This window comes from Thunnus maccoyii, chromosome 9, assembly GCF_910596095.1.
Source record: "Thunnus maccoyii chromosome 9, fThuMac1.1, whole genome shotgun sequence".
NCBI classification, from domain to species: Eukaryota; Metazoa; Chordata; class Actinopteri; order Scombriformes; family Scombridae; genus Thunnus; species Thunnus maccoyii.
This window is the reverse complement of record NC_056541.1, coordinates 10,880,832-10,905,288: the sequence shown is the minus strand read 5'-3', so window position 1 is coordinate 10,905,288 and position 24,457 is coordinate 10,880,832. Positions and strand designations below refer to the sequence as shown.

Below are 24,457 nucleotides of genomic sequence, written 5' to 3'. Positions count from 1 at the left end.
TAAAAGTTTACTGTCAGAATATAATAAAAATGCATTTAAGTATTTGAATGTACTTCATTCATATTTTGAAATACATGCCTACCTAAAAATCTATTGTTATTAAAGGATTTAGAGTGTGTAATGAGCTTGAGACAGTTTAAAATGTTACTGTACCACACAGCAACTGCCATGGAGGAGTGTTGAAGCCAACATGGAGGGAAAGTAAAGGATTGGTCCCCACAAATTACAAAACTCTACAACCATGCTAGCTGCTATGTGAGGCTGTACTTAGGCACAGCGGTGCTTTGGGTTAAATGTGAACACATCGTAGTAGTTTAGTGTGTTGTGTTTGGGTGCTACCATTTGCTAATTAGCACCAAACACAAACTACAGCCGAGGATGATGGGAATGTTTTAGTTTTTCAGGTGTTTTATCATAGACCAAAGCGCTGGACAAAAGAAAACTTTGACCTGCTCATGTCAACAAAGTGATTAAAATACATCCTGTGTTACGAAATTTCTTGACAATACATTGTATGAGTGTCAAGACATTTCATTCAACCACAATGTCAACCTCAAGGTGATACTAGAAGTAGTCAGGGGATCACCAAAATCATTAGGATTCATCATTTGGGAATCATGAATGTCTGTACCAAACTTTGTACCAATCCATTAAGTAGATGTTGCTATATTTCCTCGAATATGTGAAATGTTTGATTTGGTGGTGAATGTGTGTACCAAATTTCACTGCAAGTCATCAGTCAACAGTTGTCGAGACATTTCAATCAAAACAGCAAACTGTGGACCTCAAAGTTGCACCATAAGAAAAGTCAGAAGTTCACAAAAGTCATTGGAATTTGTTCTCCATGAATGACCATGAATGTCTGTAACAAATTTCCTCTGAGTCCATCCACAAATTGTTGAGATATTTCAGTCTGGAAATTGTGAAAGATGATTTTTTTTATTAACCAGTTATAATCTTGTGTTCACAAGGACACAACAACATAGATCAAAAATCTTGTGAGCACAAGAACGAAAAAAAAAACAACCTTTTGTGACTTTGATGGCTCTGTAGGAAACATTGTTCTTATTACCAATTCTCAGAACATTGTATTTTGAGAGTTTGTAGGGACTATTTCTTCAGTAGAGCAGTTTCAGTGAAAACAGTTCACAGTGAGGTCTGTGGGTTTGCTACAGTGACTGGAACATTGCCTCTAGAAAGAGATTTTGCTGTTGATTTTTTAAAGTGTCCTTTTTATTGCTGTTAGCATATTTGATCCCTAGATCTCCATTCACTCCTTTTAATCTGAGTCACTGTCCCATGTTTTGGGGCATATTCGTTCGAGTGACAGGTGTCTCAATTTATCAAAGTCAGCAGTGGCAGTTGCCACTCGCTTGTCCCTCCTTTAGCTCCATTACTCCCTTTTGCCAAAACGTTGATTGTCTGGCTCCAGTAGCAGACAAACATGGCTCAGAATCCAAGCTGCCTTTCTGTTGCCTTTCATGCTCTAGAAACACCCCTGCTACCTGGGACCTAGCTTACTTGGAACACCAAGCGGTGCACACCTGGCCTAATACTTGCTGTGCATGTCAAATACATTTTTTCCAAAGATAGTTTCTGTCATTTTAGGATGTTCTTAACACGCTGATGTACTTTCAGGCGCTCATTTTTCTGATAAGTTTGTTTTAAACTTAGTTAAATTAGTTGTTTGACAATATTAAAAAAGGGGTATGACATCATGATTGACAGCTGTGACAGCCACCCTCAAATCTCCGCCAGGTGGCGGGATGACTGAGGGGGCTGAGGGGGCATGTCATTAAGACAATAATGACTTGTTGGAAGAAAAAAAAAAGATTAAGTCAGTACGTGTAGAGAGAAGTTGACACTTTTTGAATGGGAATCGATTGGAGCCAACATCTATCGGACATCGGCGACAATGCACTTCATAGTACCACTTTGGCTTCAGCCTCAAACCGTGATAGTTGCTGCTTGGTATATAAACATATTATTTATACACACATGCAAATATATATACTGTCCAAACTCGCCATCAGTAGTCAGTCTATGCAATCAACTATAAGTAACTATACTCGCTAACACCTAAACATTTTATTTTCGAGAAGAAAAAAAAACAATCACATTCAGGGAGCAACAGCACTTCTGTTGAGGCTTCAAGAGCTACTGTTTTTACTAAGTATTTTGGCTCTTTCTCTTGCTGCTGCTACTCTACAAAACACACTGTGTAATGTCAAATCTGATCTGATACGAAAGTTTTTGTTGCAGTGAAGACATTCATAAGGTCTCTTCCCCGTATGCACGCGGAGATGTTTTATCAAATACGAGGTGAGGGCAAACTTCTTTCCGCAGAATTCGCAGGCGTGAAGCTCTCGAATGTGAATCTTCATGTGCGTTGTGAAGTCTGTGCTGTTGTTGAAAGTTTGCCCACAAGTGCCGCAAATCTTTGTGCCTATGTGGCTTCTAGTGTGCTGGTCTCGGTTCAGTCTAAAGCGGAAATACCTTCCACAGACTCTGCATGCGTAAGGCAGTTTCCCAGTGTGAGTTTTCATGTGTCTGTTCAAAGTGATCTTCTGCTTGAATTCTTTATCACAAGTCTTACATTTGAAAGGCTTTTCATCACTCTGGGTTTTCTCGGGAGCATTTGACGTTTTGGTGCTTCTAGTTGCTCTAGTCCTTCTAGCATGTTTAGCAGATCTTGCTTCCCCACTGTTGTCTCTTTTGTGATCTTGGTTCTCAGCTACATTAGCGTTGCCAGAGAGGAGCTGGTGGTCACTATTTGGCTCTGGTACTGGAGAACTTTCGTTTTTTAGCCGACTGCTACAGATATTAGCTGGAAGCTGTGTCCCTGATGCACACTGATTTTTGCCAGGATCCAAAAACAGAGTCTGGTCACTTCCCGCAGACGCAGGAGTCAAGATAAAGTTTTCAGTCTCCTGCTTCAGTACCAGCTGCTCTCCCTCCAGACTGGTGCAGAGTTCCTCCTGTTCCTCTTTAATCTGTGGAGGCTCTGGGTCCTCTTGGTCCACACTGGAGTTCCTCTCCTGGTTACAGTACTCTGAAGGGAAAGACAAAGACAAAGTAGTCTTAGTGGTAGCCAAGAGAAAAGTGAAATGATTTAAAAAATAATAATGATAATCAAACAAGAGTACCAAATGTTATCTGAATCCTGGCATCTACTTATCTCATTTGTGAGGTTCTGCCTTTCCTTGTCTTATGTGACAACAAACTGAATATCGTAATAGGTTTTGGACTATGACCAAACCAAATGATTAATCCATCTAATTAGATTAAACTATAATAACTATTCATTTTTCACCATGAATGCTTAAATAACCATATCAATCATATGCCATTTCTTACTGACATATCTCTTCTGAAACTGCTGAAATAACTAATTATGACCACTGCATGTCACTAACAATATTTAATTGAAGGGTTCCTTAAAAAAATGTGTGTCTGTGAGTGCCGTCCCTTTGTATTTAGTTTTTTTTAAAAACTGGACTCGGTCTGAATCAAACAACTAATCAGGTTTAGCTAGCATGTAACTAGCCAATCACAGCAACAGGGGCTTGTTGGTGTATCTGGGACTCCTCCATGGAGCGGAGGTCTTTCTCCTTATCCGCCTGCTGGAGCTTCTCCTCCAGGGCCAGTCATGCTGCATGTTGCTGCTGCAGCTTCTCCATGACAGTCTCAATCTTCATACTGCCGCTGCTGTACTGGTGGGACTGTGCACCGGGGAACAGGCTGTGGGAAGAGGAGGGGGGAGCCTGAAAGGGAAGGCTGCTGGCGGAGTGATACAAGGCAGTAGAGAGAGAAGCAGTAGGTTTTGCATTGTGTATGTTCAACTTGCCTACTGCAGCTTTAAGCATTCATGGTAAAACATTAATAACATGCCATACGTATGCATGGCTGATGTTCCCGCGATCACATCTAATTGATCGTATTATATAAATTCAAATATTACATTGCCTTTACTTAGTTTGATGGTTATAGCTATCAATTGGTCACACTGACTACAGTTAAGCATATTATCCAACAACAAAAAAGACATAAGTTGCTTAACTTTCATTTATATAGGAGGCATTTACAATGATGCGGTACATTGTCAATAATGATACAAATAAGTAAATATGTACATTTGCAACACTGCTTATTGAAAAATGAGGTCATTAATTTGAAATTTTAATTGAAATTTTAATTGAAAGTATCAGGGGGCGGTACTGGTGTGCCAGTCTCAAGCGGCACCTGACAACAGTGTCGTTGGAAACAAGCGACACACTATCTGAGAGCAGTAACATACCACTGTAAGAAACAGCATATGCCACTGGACTAGGAGTGGCATACCATCAGCCACTTTTCGGTCTCAGTGCCACTCACTGAAAAACTACATTTTTGTCAATTATTCTACATTATTACTGCACTCTTATCTGCTCCAAATTAAGGTGTCACAGCTTATATTGTCTTATCAAGCCTTTTTGCAACATAGTTTGTCTCCAAATCCGGATTAGGTGTTGTTATCATGTATATGACCTCCTCCTGTCCTGAATTTTATCTATGACTTGAGTGTAACACTAATACATAAGAGACACAAGCTGGGGCTATTGCATTGGGGGCACATTGTGGACTGCAGTTGGGGTTTTGGGGAATCACTCCAGGGGCCCACAGTAGATTTTTGCCCCGGGTCCCTCTAACAGTTTAATATGGCCATGCAGTCTCCATGAATAACAAAGAGGACAGTCGTTTAGTATTAACACGCAAGATAAAACTTTTTCTCCCAGCTATGCATTAAAATAGAACTAGAGAATATCCCATCCTCATTTGATAAAATAGCTCATTGTGAACAGGGAGATTTTTCCACACCTGTCCTGTGAAGCTTTATCTCAGGCTTCAAAAGGATATCCAGCAGTCTGCGCTGACGGACGATCTCTTCCTCGTACTCGACGATAGTTTTTTCAAAAACCCCGAATATTTCTTCAGCTGCAGCAGTTAGTCGCTCGTTGACAAACTTTCTCAAACACTGAACCGACGACATTTTCATCAAATTATACTTAACAAGCAACGACTCAAAGGATGGACCGAAGAATAAACGACCAATGGCCGTTCTTCTTCTCTGACTTTAATTCATTGGGTTATAAATCCATATAAAAGGTGCACACCGCCCCTTACTGTACCGGAGTATAAAGGGGATTTATTGGCATGGGAAACACGTTTATATTGCCAAAGCAAGTGTGAAATAAAAACAAAAAAAATGCACATACTATGAATAAAGATCTACTAGAATAAAGAAATGTGTAAACATAATGTGTCACATTGCAACACTGTGATCATATATGCAGTAAGAATAGGTAAAATTACTTTAAAATTACAAACCAGAATTGTGATTTTGCTTCATACACACATACACACACACACACACACACACACACACATCCATAAACAGAAAGAAGAATAAAGATAACCTAAAATAAAATAGAAAAATGTAGACATTGCAGTGTTAAAAAATACAAATAAGTGAGAACTGTATAAAAACTGCAACATTTTTTCTTTAGAGAAATGTTTTTAAAGGTATCTGTTCTGTAAGTATGTGTGGTAAGTATGTCTACATATAGAGGTCAGCTCAGTGTAAATGGTAATTGCAGGATCACACAAGTGATGGTGATTGCATCCATTGGACGCCCTTTTCAGAAACTTTGCAAAATCTTTTCCCACAATCTTTTCTCACCTGTGTGGATTCTCTGGTGTCTTTTCAGTGAGTTAATATACTTGAAATCTTTCCCACAAGTGTCACATTTGAAAGACTTTTGTTTGTGTGAGTACTATGGTGAAACTTGAAGTTGAGTATATTGGTATTGTGTCTTCTTCGGCTGCGTCGACAACACCATGTAGCGTATCATCTACAATTTGTGTGCCTCATCTCTAAAACAGCAAACGATGCACATTTTATCTGTAGTTATTTTTTTTAATATATATTTTGGGGGGTCTTTTTATGCCTTTATTATAGGGACAGTGAAGAGATGACAAGAAGCAAAGATTGAGGGGTGGGGGGTGACATACAACATAGATCTGCTGCCAGATTCAAACAGCGGGCGGTGCAGTTATTTATGGCATGCATCTTTGCCAGTGGGTCACCAAGGTACACCTTATCTCAAGTTAAACTAACCAAAAAATATATAAAAATTATGAAATTGAAAAAGATCTCTCCAGACAAGAAGACTCTAGTTGGCAGTATGAAAACTCAAATGAGCCAACAGCACTAGATGGTTTCAACATCAGAGAGCTCACAATCCACTCACATAACTGATGTAGTGTATGAAAATAGAAAATAAGAAAATTAAGGTCAATAATTAACATTTCTAGAAACAATTTAACAGAATCCAACAGTTCAAGTTTAGAGAAGTGCTGAAAACAAATAAATACCAATCAGCTCTGTTGTTTGTCTAAGTTATTATTTTAGCAAGGCCAAACTCAAATTTACTGGGATATATTATATGGTAAAATAAAACAGTGATGACAGTCATTCTATGTGGATTTAAGTCCTTGTTTAACTCAAAACACAAATTCTAGAAATGATCCTGAAAAACATAAATGCAGACCCGTTTTTTTGAAGCCACACCATTTGGCACCATTACTTTGACAGCCACTACTGTGCACTCATTTTGAAACAAAGATGTTTTCAAGATTTGGAGGATTATTATTCTTCTAAATATGGATGTCAGTTTTGGTAACTAACCAGTTCATTTTTAAGAAAAGTTGTGATGTAGCTTTCATTTGTGAGAGCTGTCCAGCAGTCGGTGGTCAGAGTTAGCTTGTCTGCCCTGGTTAGCCGGACTTTTAGCTCATCCTTCTTCTCCTCAAAGTGTTTTCAATGCACAGCAACTCTCAATGGCATAACGTACTCGGGCTTGAGGTACCAAACTAGCTCTTTTAATCCCTCACCCTCTACCACACTGATTAAAAGTATATCTGTCTCAATCATTTGGCACACCAACTGGGTGATGGCCTCAGACCAGCGCGCATAACACTTTCTCTCCCCGGCTAGCAGCAACAGGATCTTTAGTTGTGAGTGCGAGCCTATCCTGGGACATGGCAGCTATGTGCTTGTTTTAAATGTGGTACAGCATAGTGTTAGTACTCTATTGTATAGGCCCTAATATAAGGTTTGTTTATAAGACAACCCTCCCATTTGCAATAATTGTTATTGGAAAAATAACATTAACGTTACTTTTTGAAAATAACTTACATCATAGTATAGTTATATACTCACATGCTTTCCTGCCAAGCCAAAAATTATTTTCTCCAGCAGTTAGCATTTATACAACTGCCTGTTTTGAGCTCCTTATCATCTATGACATTGGTATTTGGCAGCTTGACATATTCCGTTTCTGCAGCAGAGACGTCAGAAGATGCTTTGGACTTGTTTTCACTCGTCATGAATTTATTTCCTCTGTGGCAGAAAAACACGTTACACGAGCCTTCAGAAACTCCTGCAGGTTACATTGGACTAACAAGGCTCTTTTAGAGCTGACTGACTCTACACACTCACTAGAAACAGACTTTAAGACACTCGCTAGCCTAGCAACATTAATGCTACAAACAACCCATACACTCCGTGTAGAAATTAGTTTTATACCGGTACTTTATCCATTGAAAAAGAATATCTGATGTTGTGAACATGTAATTGTCTAGCCGTTAGCAGAGTGTGTATGCCAATTAACCTATTGACCGACATGCTAAACCGGTCAAAAATATTATTAGCCGTTCACCATTGACATCCCTACTTTTAAATAAATGCTGTTGCTCACATCAAAATAGTTACATAGTAGTTACATATAGTAATTACAGTAACATGAAAAAAAAAACAAGAGACAACAAAATTTGGTAGCGTTGACAATGTAGAACTTACATAAAAACAATGTGACCTCTTCTTCATGGAGAGTATTTTACATTCATATAAAAAGATGTAGCTATTGCAAAAGCGTATTTTCTTCAGTTGGTGAACACTTGCCTAAAGTTAAAGTTACAGCTCAATTGTTTGTCTTGTTTATGGATTGTTTTTTGTTGATATGTTCTGCTATTATGTGTTCTTGTGTGTTTTATCCATGAATCACTACAACTAAGTCTGTGCTTTTCCAATTCATATCTGTGTCGCAGTAGGTTCTTCTCATGTCTAAAGTCAAAGTCTAAAAGCTCTCCTGCATTTTCGAAAATGTTCGGCTTCACCTCTGGATGATTTCCTCTGTGCCTTTTCAAGTCTGGCATCTGACAGAATCTTTTCCCACTGTATGCGTTCTCATGTGGATCTTCAACTGATGTCCAAGTCTGAAATCTTTTCCACAAGTTTCGCAATTATACGGCTTCTCACCTGTGTGGATTTTCATATGCACTTTTAATATACCCAGCTCAGAGAATCTTTTCTCACAAGAGTCACATGGGTACGGCTTCTCACCTGTGTGGACTCTTATGTGATTTTTCAGGTATGCCATGCGCCCGAATCTTTTTCCACAAGTGTTACATGGGTACGGTTTCTCCCCTGTATGTGTTCTTATATGCCTTTTCGCAGTCGTCCTGTCACTAAATCTTTTCCAACAGATGTTGCAAGGGTACGGTTTCTCACCTGTGTGGATTCTCATGTGCGTTTTCAAGTCTGCCATTCGACAGAATCCTTTCCCACAGGTGTTGCAGCGATACGGCTTCTCCCCTGTGTGGACTCTCATATGCAGTTTTAAATCGCTCGGCTGAGAGAATCTTTTCTCACAAGTGTTACATGGGTACGGCTTCTCCCCTGTATGGAATCTGAGATGTGTTTGTAAATTGTACTTGCACTTAAAAGACTTCCCACAAGTGTGACATTTAAAACATCGTTTCCCTATATAAGTATTACTGTGAATTTTTAATGTAGTAGAGCTGTCTTCATTGCTAGTGTGATTTTTGCTTCTGTCATGTCTCTTCTGTGCTTTTGTCTCTGCATTTCTAGTTGATCCTGAGTCTCCTTGTTTGTCTCCTATGTGATCTTGGCTCTCAGCTAAATGAGAGATGTGAGAGAGGAGCTGGTCAACACTGTTTGGATCTGGTACCACTGAGCTTTTAACTGACATGCTGACAACATGCTCTTTCTCTGCTGCACTCTGAGTTTCAACAGGACTCAAGTCCAGAATCTGATCTTCACCGTTGTCACTTTCCTCACAAGTAGCAGTCAACATGAAGGTTCCAGTCTCCTGCTTCAGTACCAGCTGTTCTCCCTCCAGACTGGTGTACGGTTCCTCCTGTTCCTCTTTAATCTGTGGAGGCTCTCGGTCCTCTTGGTCCACACTGGATTTCCTCTCCTGGTTACAGAGCTGCTGGTCAGCGAGAACCTTCTCCACCTTACAGACATGATGCTGTGGGAGCTCTGGAAAGACAAAAAGGGAAAAGGGTGAAGAAAAAATGCAGTACCACTTTCTGATAAGGTACTCTTTATAAAGGGTTTATGAGCATTAATTAAAAGGTGTAATCCAGTGTTATTCATTGTGAGGCTCGCAAGCCTCCTGCGGCTCAACAAGGTCTACTTGGCAGCTCGCAGCACAAGTAATAATTATGATAATGCAGCCAATACACATAATTCATAAAATACTCAAAACAGCTATTCTATTCATACACAAGAAGGCAGTATAGGCTACAAACATGGGACTGTCAAACCCTGCTGAGACCTACCCTAACTCACTGTGATGTTGCCAGTATTGGTGGCCCCCTGAAGCTCCACAATGACAAAAGTGCTGTTGGACGTGTAAATGAATAGTGTATATATAGTACACAACACTGTATGTATGCTGTCTTCGTTGTTAAACAACCAGCTTCACCGGGATAGGATTACTCCAGTGTTAATCGTTCGGGATGTTTTTACTGGGAGCCGAATTACCCGCAGAGGTCTCCTCCTCTCCAAAAACAAATGTACATGCAAATTAAAATCATTAAAATACTAATTAAAGCTGTTTCACCTAAAAAATCTATATTTCTCCGACGATGTCTGGTGAGCACTGGACTTCCTGGAGGGGCTCTTACCCAAGCTGCTGCTAACGTTTGCCCAGTTTATTTCTCTGATAACTTAAGATCCAGATGTCCAACTAAAATCCTTCTTCTGGCTAAAAGATATAGTTAAAAACGACCGAAATTTATCAGGAAAATGTGGCTTAAAACTGAATAAAAGTCAATTTATAACAGTTTCTGTGGAACAACCACAACGCAGATGTATTATCTTGTATGTGTGTAAGTTACTCTTTGGTAGACGCCATTGTAGTAGACAAACACAGCGCCGACGCATGCATCTTGCATTACAGTCTTTGGTAGAGGGGTATGATGCCACTGACAGGCAACCAAATGAAACGGTCCGTTACCTTGATTAAAATTACAGATTTCTCTGGGTTTGAAAATTGTTGCAAACATTTGGGATAATGTAAGTACACAACTCAACAAAATATATAACATAGATCTAGTTGTTTTTAGACATTTTAATGCGTAATAATTATATTATAGCTTTAAAAGGGTGGAAAGTGCATCAGTCTGGCAACACTGCTCACTCTCTTGGAAGGTCACAAGCTAGCTAACATGTAGTGCAAAAAAACCAGATGGAGAGAAACAAAACAGTGTGCCAAGTGAATAAAATAAATCCTCGGAGCATGCAGCAACTGAAAAAAAAACAACTGGAGAGGGGACTATTAGGCAGACTGCAGGTGGCCAGAGCAAAAAAGGAAAGTATGAGCCATACAAGGTGAGCATAGGAAATTTTTTTTTAAAAAGTGGACCAACAAATTTTTATTTGTCTTCCACAAATCCAAGTTTGGTATCTGAAGATGTTCCCACTTTGAAAGCACTTGTACAAAAAGTGGTGTCCTTCTTAGTGAGCACATACACATGTGAGTCAACATTCTCAAACATGAACACTATCAAGAGGAAACAGAGAAACCGGATCACCAATGCACATCTTGAATCCCTCAGAAACATGACAACATTACAACAACAAACTACAATTAAAGCTGCAAACAGCTATGAATGGGCCCTTGTACCTCGCGTGTGACAGAGGGAGCAGCAGTCATGGTATCACTACTGCAGGTCGGTTGATACGGCTCTGAATTTTCAGGATTATCAGACACTGTGTGAATGGGTTAAATATTATTCCCTGTGTGCAGTATGTGGCACTGGAGATGACATATTGGAAATTGTGTATACATTTCATGAACTATGTATCATTTAGGCAACACTTATTGTTGCCTATAGGCCATACTTCATAAGTATAATATTAATGTAGCAATACATTTACCAGAGGTCAACTCACATGGATATACCTTTTCATGAATATTGGACATTCCATGTAGGAGATAACTATCACTATGGTAGCGCTTTGACTATGACTCAGTATTGACCTGTTTCATATTTTGGGCAAAATTTACCAGCACACCATCAAAATCAGTAGCCCTCTGGTAAATGTATTGCTGCATTCATGTTGCACTTATGCAGTATTGCCTACAGGCAACAGGAAGTGAAGCCTAAATGACACATAGTTCATCAAAAAACAGCGGTTTAAAAATAAAGAACTGCATTACTTGTCAAAAGCCTTTGTTCATTTTGTGAATGGACATAGACAACATGCACAAATACTATGACTTACTTCAACTGTGTAGTTTTTGAGTAATCTAATGTCAAAGTCCCTTCTAGAGAACAAGAATAAGTCTTTTCGTCTAACTTTGACATGGGATAAAACTCATTTCCTCCATAAGTAGTTCAAGATACACCCTTCTGAACAAAGAGAAAAAAAGGTGTTTCACTGATATTGCTCCAACCAGATGACATTAGACCAGGTCCGGATCAAAAACCACTGTACTTGTCAAATCTGGACTAGATTAACAAAGAGACTCCAGAGACTCATTAAAATACGGTGATTTGAAGTCCAGATTTAACAACTCTAAGGAGAGAGGTTTTTGTTCTAGACCTGGTCTGAATGGAGCAAGTGAAATCTCCTTTTTTTATTGTCATAAGCAAAATAAAGATTTCACAATTCTGAGAGTGGATTTAAACAGCGCTAAGTCTTTCGCTACAACGTCTACCACTTTTTCACAAGTGTAGGCCTAAGTGGTGCAAAAACGGAGAATCAGCCGTGTAAATATCATTATTTATGTTTCCCTTAACTTTCCCCTCAACTTTTCCCCCTAACCCCTTAACTACTTAGTCATCCGAGCAAATAATTACAAGTACATACAAGTGTATGTATATATATAACTATGTTTTATGTTAAAATGATTAAGGTTTTACAGACCTATTCTGTGTAACTTTATTTCTGGTTTCCAAACGATATCCAGCAGTCTGCGCTGACGATTGATCTCTTCCTCGTACTCAACGATAGTTTTTTGAAAAACTCGGAATATTTCTTCAGCAGCAGCAGTTAGTCGCTCGTTGATGAACTCTCTCAAATACTGAACTGCAGACATTATTGCTTAATTACATGTAAGATGTATCATTGTCCTGCTGAGGGACTTCTTCCAAGCACAGGACACCAATCAGCTGACGTGACTAGCTCCTGTGTTGTTTACTTCCGCTGGATGTTACACTGTTTCGTTCCGACAGTGGAACTTGTTTCTTCGTTCCGCTTGTTGTAACGAAATGTCTCAGTGTCATCTGTGGCTTATAAATAAGCAGCAGTAACTGCACAGAAGCTTTATGTCTTTAAAATAGACATAAGAACTGTCTGCTGTGTCAGGTTGATATTTGCCCTCTCACTGACATTTTATACCCTCATCAAACATGAAAGTGGAAAATTCATTACATAAAGGTTTGAGGTTCTTGCACTTAAGTTCATCCATTTTGTGCAGTTTTTGATATCTATTGCACAAAAATTTGTAATACGTTTTATTGGCATAGTTAAGTAGAAGCTTCAGTCTTTTTCTGCAGTGGAGACTCCTTGATTTAAGGCAGCATGCCAACCAGAGTAAAAGATTGCAGCTTTCCATGTTGACTTATAGACCTGTGCAGTTCATCACTATAACTAGGACACTCACAGGAAGTCTACAGGAAGTCATTCCTGCCAACTGCCATCAGTCTGTACAATGTCTCTCCTCTGTGTCAGAAGTGAACAGGACAGTGAAGACAGACTGCTCACCTGGACCTTTTATTTTATTACATTATCCATCACGTTATATTTCAGATTCATATTTTGATCAGCTTTTGAATACTGTCTGTATATACTGTTATTATATGTATATACATTCAGTAAATTATTCAAGTATCTACACTCAATCTAATATCCATGAACAATCATCCTCATCAATACCTCATCGATATCCACCTGACTTGCACTAATATACAGTGTACTATAGCATATTAACATCAATAAGCAGTGTATACTCAGTAAATGATATATTATAGTTATGGTTATTTCTCTAGTCTCTATATTATCAATTATTATTTATCTAATTATTTTTCAGTTTGTTTATTTAGTTATTGTATACAATTTGGTGGCTATGGTAACACTTTAATTTCCCTTTGGGATTAATAAAGCCATCTATCTAACTATGAATCTGGTATACTTATATTATCACCTCATGAAGCAAAGTAAAATTAAAATTAATGCAATGAGATCAGAAACAAAACATTTTGTTGTCTACGTTTGTTTAGGTATTTATTGCATGCACTCCTAATATTTCATGTTCATGACACCTTTAGTATTCCTAATTATCCAGTCATTCAAATTAGGAATATCAGTCTGAAAGACCATCATGAAAAAATATTTTATTCTTAATAAAATGTGTTGACTATACCATATAGCACATCCTCTACAATTTGTGTGTCATCTCTAAAGCAGCAAACAACAAACATTTTATCTGAGGTTAAAGGTTCTATATGTAGAATTGTGAAGCAATTCACATGTATTAATCATTTTTTATTGCCAATGAGTGAACGGGTAGTATTAAAAGTAAAAAAAAATGAGACCATCCCTAACTTTCTCGGTTGTCTGTAACAGCCTGTGGACTGATTTCTATGTGAATGACCCAGGCCAGATTTTCCGGGAAGATCCAACGGAAGTGACGTTTTTGCGCATTCCCAAAAGCCTTGCCTCTCTCACTAACGTCAACAAACAACCGGCATAACGACACAACAACACACAGATATTAGCTCTCCAGCTAGTCAAACAGCTAGCTCCCTCTGTAAACCACTACACATTTCGCGACAAAAGCGCAGCCAGTGGCTCCTCAACTACAGCTTGTTGCTCCCTGACCACAGCTCGTTGCTGCATGGCCACAACACATTGATCCCCGGCCACGGCTCGTTGCTCCCTGGCCACAGCTCATTGCTGCCTGACCACAGCTTGTTGCTCCCCAACCACAGCTGGTTTCAGCCTGACTACAGTTCGTTGCTCCCCGGCCACAGCTGGTTTCTGCCCAGACACAGCTCATTGCTGCGTGGCCACAACATGTTGCTCCCTGGCCACAGCTCATTGCTCCCTGACCACAGCTCATTGCTCCCCAGCCACAGCTCATTGCTCCCTGGCCACAGCTCATTGCTCCCTGGCCACAGCTCATTGCTCCCTGGCCACAGCTCATTGCTCCCCAGCCACAGCTCATTGCTCCCTGGCCACAGCTCATTGCTCCCCAGCCACAGCTCATTGCTCCCTGATCACAGCTCATTGCTGCCTGGACACAGCGTATTGCTGCACGGCCACAGCTCACTGAGCCTACCGGTGTTTAGTAAACATGGTTAGTAAAAAAAGTTGTCAGTTTGCAGGTCGGGTCAGGTTTGGGAGGTTGATTTCGCATATTTGTACAAGTTGGGCGGTGAGGATTGGCTCTCGCCAGCCAGTGGCCACAGCGCAGCTGAAAACCTCTGTGTGTGTGTTTGTGTGTGAACGAGCAAGCAGTGTGAGAGATGCTTTGCTGAGACATAGTGCAAAACACAACATTAGAGACCTTTTATGGAATTATGAAAAGTATTAGCGAGGAAAAAGACATAAACCACAACAGTCTCACGCTGTGAGCACGCACATCAGCACCAGGATGTTGACTACAGCTTATTTAACAGCCACAGATGTCACTAATGAGAAGGAATTTCTGATTCCTACATATAGAACCTTTAAACCGGGAAAAAATACATTAAATTTATGAAATTAAAAAAAAAAAAAAACAAACACTTTAGACAAGAATATTCTAGTTGGTAATATGAAAACTTAAGTGAGCCAACAGCAATAGAGGTTTTTTTGTTTCAACATCAGAGAGCTCATAATCCACTCACATGACAGAAGTAGTGTATGACAATAGAAAAAAAAAAAAAAGAAAAATCATTTAACACGTTAATCATTAACATTTGTAGAAACTATCTAAAACAATCCTACAGCTCAAGTTTAGGGAAGTACCGAAAATAAATAAATTAATTCACAACCCTGCTCTATTGGTTGTGATTGTGAAGTTGTGATTTTAGCCAAAACAAATTCTAATCTACTGTGACTTATATGGTAAAATAAAACAGCAATGTCGATCACTCTCAAATGTAAACTCTGATTTCCTGGAAAGGTGTAGCCTATAGGAAGCTTAATTTGTAAATATCAAGTATTACGTGTAGTACCTGGACTATTCTGAAATACTTCATAAATATCAATTCTCGTTTTTTAAAACTATAACACTGGCACCATATTTGACCACCAACATCGCACCATAACTTTGTCAATAAAATGGTCTTGTGAACAGTAACATTAGTAGTTACAGTAACATGAATAATAAAAAAAAACAAGGGTTTAGTTTAACAACACTTAATTACACTGTTGACAATGCACAACTTCCATGAAGAGATTCTGAACTCTTCTTCATGGAGAATATTTTACATTCATTTATAAATATAATGGTGAACACTTGCCTACAAGAGTTTCAGCTCAATTGTTTGTCCTCTTTATCTATTGTTTTTTGTCAACATGTGCTGCAATCATGTGTTCTTGTGTGTTTTATCCATGAATCACTACAACTGAATCCTCTGCAACGTTTCACAAATACAAGGCTACTAGTTTGTGGGGATTCATATGCTTTTCCAATTCAGACATATGACAAGTTTTTCCATATTGTAGTAGGTTCTTCTCATGTACATTGTAAAGTCACCACAAAGCTCTCCCTAATGTTTTGCAATGAGACTGTTTCTCATCTGGATGAATTCTTATGTGCCTTTTCAAGTCTGACATCTGACAGAATCATTTCCCACTGCGTGTATTCTCATGTGGATCTTCAAGTTATATCTACGTTTGAAATCTTTCCCACAAGTTTTGCAACTGTACGGCTTCTCCCCTGTGTGTATTCTTATATGCCTTTTCATGGTCGTCTTCTCATTAAATCTTTTCCCACAGATTTTGCAGGGGTACGGTTTCACGCCTGTGTGTATTCTCATATGCACTTTTAATGAGCCCAGATCAGAGAATTTTTTCTCACATGTGTTACATGGGTACGGCTTCTCACCTGTGTGGATCCTCATATGCACTTTTAATGTTTCCAGATGAGAGAATCTTTTCCCACAAGTGTTGCAGGGATACGGCTTCTCACCTGTGTGGATTCTCAAATGTACTTTTAATGTGTCCAGCTGAGAGAATGTTTTCCCACAGGTGTTGCAGGAGTACGGCTTCTCACCTGTGTGGACTCTCATATGCACTTTTAATGCACCCAAATAAGAGAATCTTTTCCCACAGGTGTTGCAGGGATACGGCTTCTCACCTGTGTGGATTCTCAAATGCACTTTTAATGTGTCCAGCTGAGAGAATGTTTTCCCACAGGTGTTGCAGGGGTACGGCTTCTCACCTGTGTGGACCCTCATATGCACTTTTAATGCACCCAGTCGAGAGAATCTTTTTTCACAACTGTTACATGAATGCGGCTTCTCACCTGTGTGTGTTCTCATATGCCTATTTACTTTTGCCTTTTCACTAAATCTTCTCCCACAGGTGTTACATGAGAACGGCTTCTCACCTGTGTGGACTCTCATATGTGTGTGCAATTTGGACTTGCACTTAAAAGTTTTCCCACAACTATCGCATTTTAAAGACTTTTTCCCTGTATAAGTATTACTGTGAATCTTTAATGAGTTAGAGTTGTCTTCATTCTTAATGTGACTTTTGCTTTTGTCAAGTCTCTTATTCGGTTTCAGCTGTGCATTTCTAGTTGATCCTAAGTCTTCATGCTTGCCTCCTTTTCGATCTTGGCTCGCAGCTACATTAGAGTTGTGAGTTTCATCAGGACTCAAGTCCAGAGTCTGGTCTTTATTGTTGTCACCTTCCTCAAAAGTAGGAGTCAACATGAAGGTTTCAGTCTCCTGCTTCAGCACCACTTGTTCTGCGTCCAGACTGGTGTAGAGCTCCTCCTGTTCCTCTTTAATCTGTGGAGGCTCTGGGTCCTCTTGGTCCAGACTGAAGTTCCTCTCCTGGTTACAGAGCTGCTGGTCAACGAGAACCTCCTCCTCCTTACAGACATGTTGCTGTGGGAGCTCTGGAGGGACAAAGGGGAAAGGATGAAGAAAAAATGAGGTGCCACTTTTTGATAAGGCATCCTTTATAAAAGGTTTAAAAGCATTAATTAATGGCTTTAATTAAAGGGTGCTGTTATAAAGGGTGCCCTTTATAAAAGGTTTATAAGCATTTTTTTTTAATGGAACTTGGAAAGATTATCCTGGCAAAACTTTTTTTTTCACTTGTCCCTAACTCTTGAACACAAGAGAGAAAAGAATTAAGATCAGACTTAGAAATTGGATCTCCAGAAAAAAAAAAATTCTCGCTTGCCTTTCAGGGCTTCCGTACTTTATTTTGTTAATTAAAACATAAAAAAGGACGAGTTCACTGATATTTCTCCATCCAGACCGCATTAGACGAAGTCCAGATCAGAAGCCACTGTACTTAAGATTTGTTAAATCTTTTTCAAAATCTAAATAAGTGTTTCACAAATCTGACAGTGGATTTAAACAACGTTAAGGCTTTTACTACGATGTCGAACAGTTTTTCACAAGTCTAAGTGGTGCAAAAACGGAGAATCAGCCGCTAAATATCATTATTTATGTTTCCCTTAACTTTCCCCTCAACTTTTCCCTTAAACCTGAATCAGAAGCTAACTTCAGCGTCGTAAACATCCGAGCAAATAATTACAAGTAACTGTTATATACTTTAACCACTGCAGTGGTATAACGCTGATTCCTTTGTTTTATGTTTAAAAAATAATTAAGATTTTACATACCTATCCTGTGTAACTTTATTTCGGGTTTCCAAACGATATCCAGCAGTCTGCGTTGACGATCGATCTCATCCTCGTACTCGACGATAGTTTTTTGAAAAACTACGAATATTTCTTCAGCAGCAGCAGTTAGTCGCTCGTTGATTAACTCTCTCAAACACTCAACTGAAGACATTGTTGCTTAATCACGTCTCATTGTCCTGCTGAGAGACTTCTTCCACGCATAGGACACCAATTAGCTAACGTGACTAGCTCCTTTGTTGTTTACTTCCGCTGGATGTTCTTCTTCTTCTTCTGTTTTGAGGTTTATTAGCGGTTGGCAAACAACGAATTGGCGCCTTACCGCTACCAACTGGGAAGGACTGTGGATCAGAATGTCTAGTATTTACAATATTCATAAAGAACTTATATATCTTATAATATCTTCTCAATCAAATTAGTTTGACTAAGATACTGAAATAGGATTCCATAACGCTCATTTCTTGAGGTTTTTTTTTTGAAGAATATCTATTTGGTAAAAGTTTACTGTTATCTTTTTGAGGTTTTGAATCAGATGCCTTCTCTCTACCTCATATTCCTCGCAGTGTAGCATAACATGCTCTACTGTCTCTTCTTTCCCACAGCATTTATATCTGCCTTATTATGTTTACCTATTCCTCGCCTCTCTTCTGTTCCTTCCTGCACACCTCATTTCCCCCGATATCCTATGAACTCTGTAAAACCATCATCCTTTCTTCTCTTCCTCCCATTGCTTTTGCCACCTTTCCTTCAAACTCTGCTTAATAATGCTCTTGATTTCTGTCTTGCTGAAGGGAACTGCCAAATCAATATGATTATTGTTTGTGGCCTCCTTTGCAACCTTATCTGCCATTTCATTTCCCTTGATACCAATATGTGCCAGTACCCATAAAAATATTACTGTAAAACCCATCATTTGAATTCTACATAATGTTTGTTGTACTTCTATCAAAATGTCTGGTCTGTTGTCTGAATAACCGTACTATAAAGTGGTTAGTGACAAGCTTGAATCTGAACAAATGATTACTCAATGGTCTTGTATCTTTTATCCACTGTAAACTACTAAATTCCTCACTGATCCTTTTCCCTATTTTGAGATGGAACAATAAATGCTACTCCTACTTTATTAACTACACTCTTTGATGAATCTGTGTAGATCTAGATGTAACTGTGGTAACTATCAATATATGCCTGTATGGTATGTAAATTATAAATAAACTCCCTATCCTTGTCCTTCTTTTCCAGCCTCACTGGATGTCAGCAAACAACTATTTGTTATGTAAGGATATAGTGGAGTAATGGTGACCTGAGCAGTGAATGAAGTCACACTCCCTCTGTGTGTGTTGTTATTCAAGCTTCTCTGTTCTTTTTTTGGTAGCCAGTCCGGCCACGCTTGCATGTGAGCGTGCATGTTATTGCATGTGAATCCCTCCCTGTCCTCCATGTCCATTTCCAAGATGGTGGCCACATCACAAACTTTCTGAAATTACAGCTAAACAGTACAATAAAAATGTTTCTGAAAACATTTGAGGCAAGAAATAGGCAATGCACTGGCAGAATCTTGATTCATATTTGATCAACACTGCCTAATTGAAGTTTTGACTGAGTTTCCTGAGCTGTCAGTTCAAGAACCCCCCCCCCCCCCCACACACACACACACACACACACACACACACACACATCGTGCGACATCTAGTGGCTGAATGAATTTCATGTATTGCAACTTTAAGTCCTAGTTGAAATCGAAACTACAATTCTATGAATTATTCTAAAAGAACTTCATGGATACAGACCCTTGTATTGTGGAGCCAAAACATTTGGCACTATCACTTTGACTGCACTCGTGAAACAAAGATTTTTCAAAGATTCAGGATATTATAATTCAGTCAAAGAAATGCTGTTGCTAACAGTATGATTAGTTACAGTAATGTGAAGGAAAAAGAAACAAGAGTTTAGTTTAACAAAACTTGAAAGCGTTGTTGACAATGTACAACTTCCATGATATATTCTGAACTCTTCTTCACTGAGAATATTTTACATTCATTTACAAAGATGTTGGTGAACACTTGCCTACAAGAGTTTCAGCTCAATTGTTCGTCCTGTTGATGGATAGTTTTTTGCCTCCATGTGTTGCCATTACATAATTCTTCATGTGTGTCTTGTCCATGAATCACTACAATGGAAATTCTCCCCAATGTTTCAAAAATACAAAGCTAATTGCTTGTGTGGACTCATATGCTTTTCCAATTCAGATCCATGACAGAATCTTTTTCGTGTTGCAGTAGGTTCTCATGTAGATTGTAAAGTCACCACAAAGCTCTCCCTTACGTTTTGCAATTATGTGGCTTCTCATCTGAATGAATTCTTGCCTTTTCAAGTCTGGCATCTGACAGATTCTTTGTCCACTGTGTGCGTTTTCATGTGAATCTTCATGAGATTTCTACGACTGAATCCTCTCCCACAAGTTTTGCAACTATACGGCTTCTCCCCTGTGTGTGTTCTTATATGCCTTTTCACAGACGTCCTGTCACTAAATCTTTTCCCACAGATGTTGCAGAGGTATGGTTTTTCACCTGTGTGAATTCTCATATGCACTTTTAATGAGCCCAGATCAGAGAATCTTCTCTCACAACTGTTACATGAGTACGGCTTTTCACCTGTGTGCATTCTCATGTGCACTTTTAATGCACCCAGCTCAGAGAATCTTTTCTCACAAGTGTTGCATGGGTACGGCTTCTCACCTGTGTGGATTCTCATGTGCTTTTTCAAGTCTGCCATTCGACTGAAACCTCTTCCACAGGTGTTACATGGGTACGGCTTTTCCCCTGTGTGGACTCTGATATGCACTTTCAATGTGCCTGGCTCAGAGAATCTTTTCTCACAAATGTTACATGGGTACGGCTTCTCACCTGTGTGGATTCTCATATGCACTTTTAATGCACCCAGCTCAGAGAATCTTTTTTCACAAGTGTTACATGGGTACGGCTTCTCACCTGTGTGGACTCTCAGATGTGTATGTAATTTGGACTTGTACTCAAATATTTTCCCACAAGTTCTACATTTAAAACACTGTTTCCCTGTACGGGTACAACTGTGAGTCTTCAATGTGGTGGAGTTGTCTTCATAGTAAGTGTGATTTTTGCTCTCATGATGTCTGTTCTGTGCTTTTGTCTCTGCATTTCTAGTTGATCCTGAGTCTCCTTTGTGATCTTGGCTCTCAGCTACATGAGAGTTGTGAGGGAGGAGCTGGTCATCACTGTTTGGTTCTGGTACCACTGAGCATTTAACTGACATGCTGACAACATGCTCTTTCACTGCTGCACTCTGAGTTTCATCAGGACTCAAGTCCAGAGTCTGATCTTCACTTTCCTTAAAAGTAGGAGTCAGCATGAAGGTTTCAGTCTCCTGCTTCAGCACCAGCTGCTCTCCCTCCAGACTGGTGCAAAGTTCCTCCTGTTCCTGTTTAATCTGTGGAGGCTCTGGGTCCTCTTGGTCCAGATTGGGGTTCCTCTCCTGGTTACAGAGCTGTTGTTCAGAGAGAACCTCCCCCTCCTTACAGACATGTTGCTGTTGGAGCTCTGGAGGGACAAAGGGGAAAGGGTGAAGAAAACAATGCGGTACCACTTTCTGATAAGGCACCTTTTATAAAGGGTTCATAAGCATTAATTAATGGCTACATATATTTATATATATATATATACATATATATATAAAATTAATTCAGTGTTCTTCATTGCATGACTCGCCATGCTCTAATTGGCAGCTTGCATTGCAGCTATTATGATAATGCAGCCAATACACATAATACGCTATTCATACACAAGATGGCAGTATAGACTACAAACATGGGACTGTCAAACCCTGCTGAGACCTACCCTAACTCACGGTGGTCCACTTTAACAGTTACTAATAAAGGGCTAGTGTTTCACATTTTTTAGGTCATCAGCAAGTGGTTGAACAATACATTGGAGACGTCTTCCTAAAGAATTAGATAAAGCAAATTTCACAGTGGTATAGAAAGGATGGACTTTTCACAACCTGGGAACCCCAAAAATATGCTTATTAATGGTTTATAAATTATTCAGAAAGCATTAGTAAATTATTTATTAACCATTAATTAAGCTAAAATGCAGACATCTGATGATGCTAAAGTTACTTTCTGATTCAGGAGAAGTTAAGGGAAACGTTTATAATGCTATTTAGCAGCTGATTCTCCACTTTTGCACCACTTGCACTTGTGAAATAGTGTTTTGGGGAACCTTTATTTAGCTTTTGAACATCAATAAATACTGTACTAAGACTTGTCAAATCTGGACTACATTAACAAGAAGACTCCGGAGACTCATTAAAAACAGTGATTTGAAAGTCCAGATTTCACAAGTCAAAGTACAGTGGTTCTTGATCTGGACCTGGTCTAATGTTGACTGAATGGAGAAATCGGTGAAATCGCCTTTTTTCTGTTTTCGAAAGCAAAATAAAGGTAACACAAATCTTAAAGTGGGTTTAAACGGCGTTAAGGCTTTTGCTATCATGTCTAACACCTTTTCACTTGTGTAAATGGTGCTAAAAAAAAAAACAACGGAGAATCAGCCGCTTAAATATCATTATTTCTGTTTCCCTTAACTTTCCAATCAACTTTTCCCTTCAACTTGAATCAGAAGCTAACGTCAACGTTGTAGACATCCCAGCAAATAATTACAAGTATAGAAGTTATATTATAACACTGACTCTTATGTTTTATGCTAAAAATAAAATAGTTAAGGTTTTACAGACCTATTCTGTGTAACTTTATTTCTGGTTTCCAAACGATATCCAGCAGTCTGCGCTGACGATCGATCTCTTCCTCGTACTGGACGATAGTTTTTTGAAAAACTACGAATATTTCTTCAGCAGCAGCAGTTAGTCGCTCGTTGATTAACTCTCTCAAACATTCAACTGAAGACATTGTTGCTTAATTACAAGTGAGATGTCTCACTGTCCTATTGAGAGACTTCTTCCAAGCACAGGACACCAAACAGCTAACGTGACTAGCTCCTGTGTTGTTTACTTCCGCTGGATGTTACACTGTTGAGTTCCGACAGCGGAATCTTGTATTACTTCGTTCCGCTTGTTGAAACGAGTTGTCTCAGACAGTGTCATTTGTGGCTTATAAATAAGCAGCAGTAACAGCACACAGGCTTTATGTGTTTAAACTAGACATAAGAACTCATAACTCAGACATGAGAAAATTTATTACATAAAGGTTTGAGGTGCTTGCACTTGACTTTATCCATTTTGTGCAGTTTTGATATCCATAGCTTTAGGATTTGTTGAAGTCAAGACCAAGGAGATGGTTGTGGGTTTTATGAGGACCAGGGCTAGGATAAACACCATTTCCATTCTTGGAGAGGAGGTGAAGGTGGTGGAGGGATAAAGATACCTTGGAATCCACCTCGACAACAGACTGGACTGAAAATGCAACACAGAGGGTGTCTACAGGAAGGGACAGGGGAGACTCTACTTTTTGAGGAAGCTTAGATCATTTAATGTGTGCAGTAAGACGTTGCAAATCTTCTACCAGTCTGTTGTGATGAGTGCAATATTCCGTCCTGCTATCTGCTGCGGCAGCATCATCAGAGTCAGGGACACTAACAAATGGAACAAACAAATCAGAAAGGCTGGCTCTGTGCTGGGGAGTCCTCTGGATACACTGGAGCTGGTTGTGGAGAAGAGGATGCTGCACAAACTGTTAAACATCATGGAGAACATCTCGCATCCCCTCCATGACCTGCTGGTCAAACAGCGGAGCACTTTCAGTCAGAGACTTCTTCAGCTCTGCTGTGACAAAGAACGCTACAGGAAGTCATTCCTACCAACTGCCATCAGTCTGTACAATGTTTCTCCTCTGTGTTGGGAGAGGGGACTCCTCTGACAGTGAAGACACACTGCTCACCTGGACTTGTATTTTATTACATTATTCATCACATGTTATATTTCAGATTCATATTTTGATAATCTTTTAAGTACTGTCTGTATATACTGTCATTATATGTGTTTACATTCAGTATATATTTCAAGTATATTTACACTCGATTCTAACATCCGATGACAATCATGCATTTCACTACCTCATCAATATCCACCTGATTTGCACTAATGTACAGTGCATTCTAGCATATCAACATCAATGAGCAGTGAATACTCAGCTGATGGTATATTATAGTTTTTCTTACACATCTAGTCTTAAATCT

General features: G+C 39.2%; 3 protein-coding genes across 8 annotated transcripts; all 3 read right to left on the bottom strand.

The window, feature by feature from the left end:
- Positions 1-1,677: 1,677 nt before the first annotated feature.
- LOC121903969 (zinc finger protein OZF-like) lies at positions 1,678-19,255 on the bottom strand. Of its 6 annotated transcripts, XM_042421429.1 has the most exons (3): positions 18,213-18,558; positions 17,365-17,474; positions 1,678-2,993 (listed from the first exon to the last, which is right to left on the bottom strand). In XM_042421429.1, the coding sequence occupies exons 1-3, from the start codon at positions 18,382-18,384 to the stop codon at positions 2,151-2,153; spliced, it is 1,125 nt and encodes a 374-aa protein (XP_042277363.1). In that variant the 5' UTR covers positions 18,385-18,558; the 3' UTR covers positions 1,678-2,150. The 6 variants fall into 6 exon arrangements, 3 of the variants coding, with proteins under 3 accessions (XP_042277363.1, XP_042277365.1, XP_042277362.1); XM_042421431.1 differs by lacking the exons at positions 17,365-17,474; positions 18,213-18,558 and adding an exon at positions 4,858-5,128 and having other exon boundaries at positions 1,678-3,052; XR_006098153.1 differs by lacking the exons at positions 17,365-17,474; positions 18,213-18,558 and adding an exon at positions 4,858-5,153 and having other exon boundaries at positions 2,949-3,780.
- LOC121903974 (zinc finger protein 391-like) lies at positions 7,228-12,584 on the bottom strand. The gene is made up of 2 exons (XM_042421435.1): positions 12,284-12,584; positions 7,228-9,385 (listed from the first exon to the last, which is right to left on the bottom strand). Exons 1-2 carry the CDS (start codon positions 12,453-12,455, stop codon positions 8,244-8,246), a joined length of 1,314 nt encoding a protein of 437 aa, XP_042277369.1. The 5' UTR covers positions 12,456-12,584; the 3' UTR covers positions 7,228-8,243.
- Positions 19,256-19,918: 663 nt separating the features above from the next.
- LOC121903970 (zinc finger protein OZF-like) lies at positions 19,919-23,311 on the bottom strand. Its single transcript, XM_042421432.1, has 2 exons — positions 23,001-23,311; positions 19,919-21,805 (listed from the first exon to the last, which is right to left on the bottom strand). Exons 1-2 carry the CDS (start codon positions 23,170-23,172, stop codon positions 20,601-20,603), a joined length of 1,377 nt encoding a protein of 458 aa, XP_042277366.1. The 5' UTR covers positions 23,173-23,311; the 3' UTR covers positions 19,919-20,600.
- Between the last annotated feature and the right edge of the window lie 1,146 nt (positions 23,312-24,457).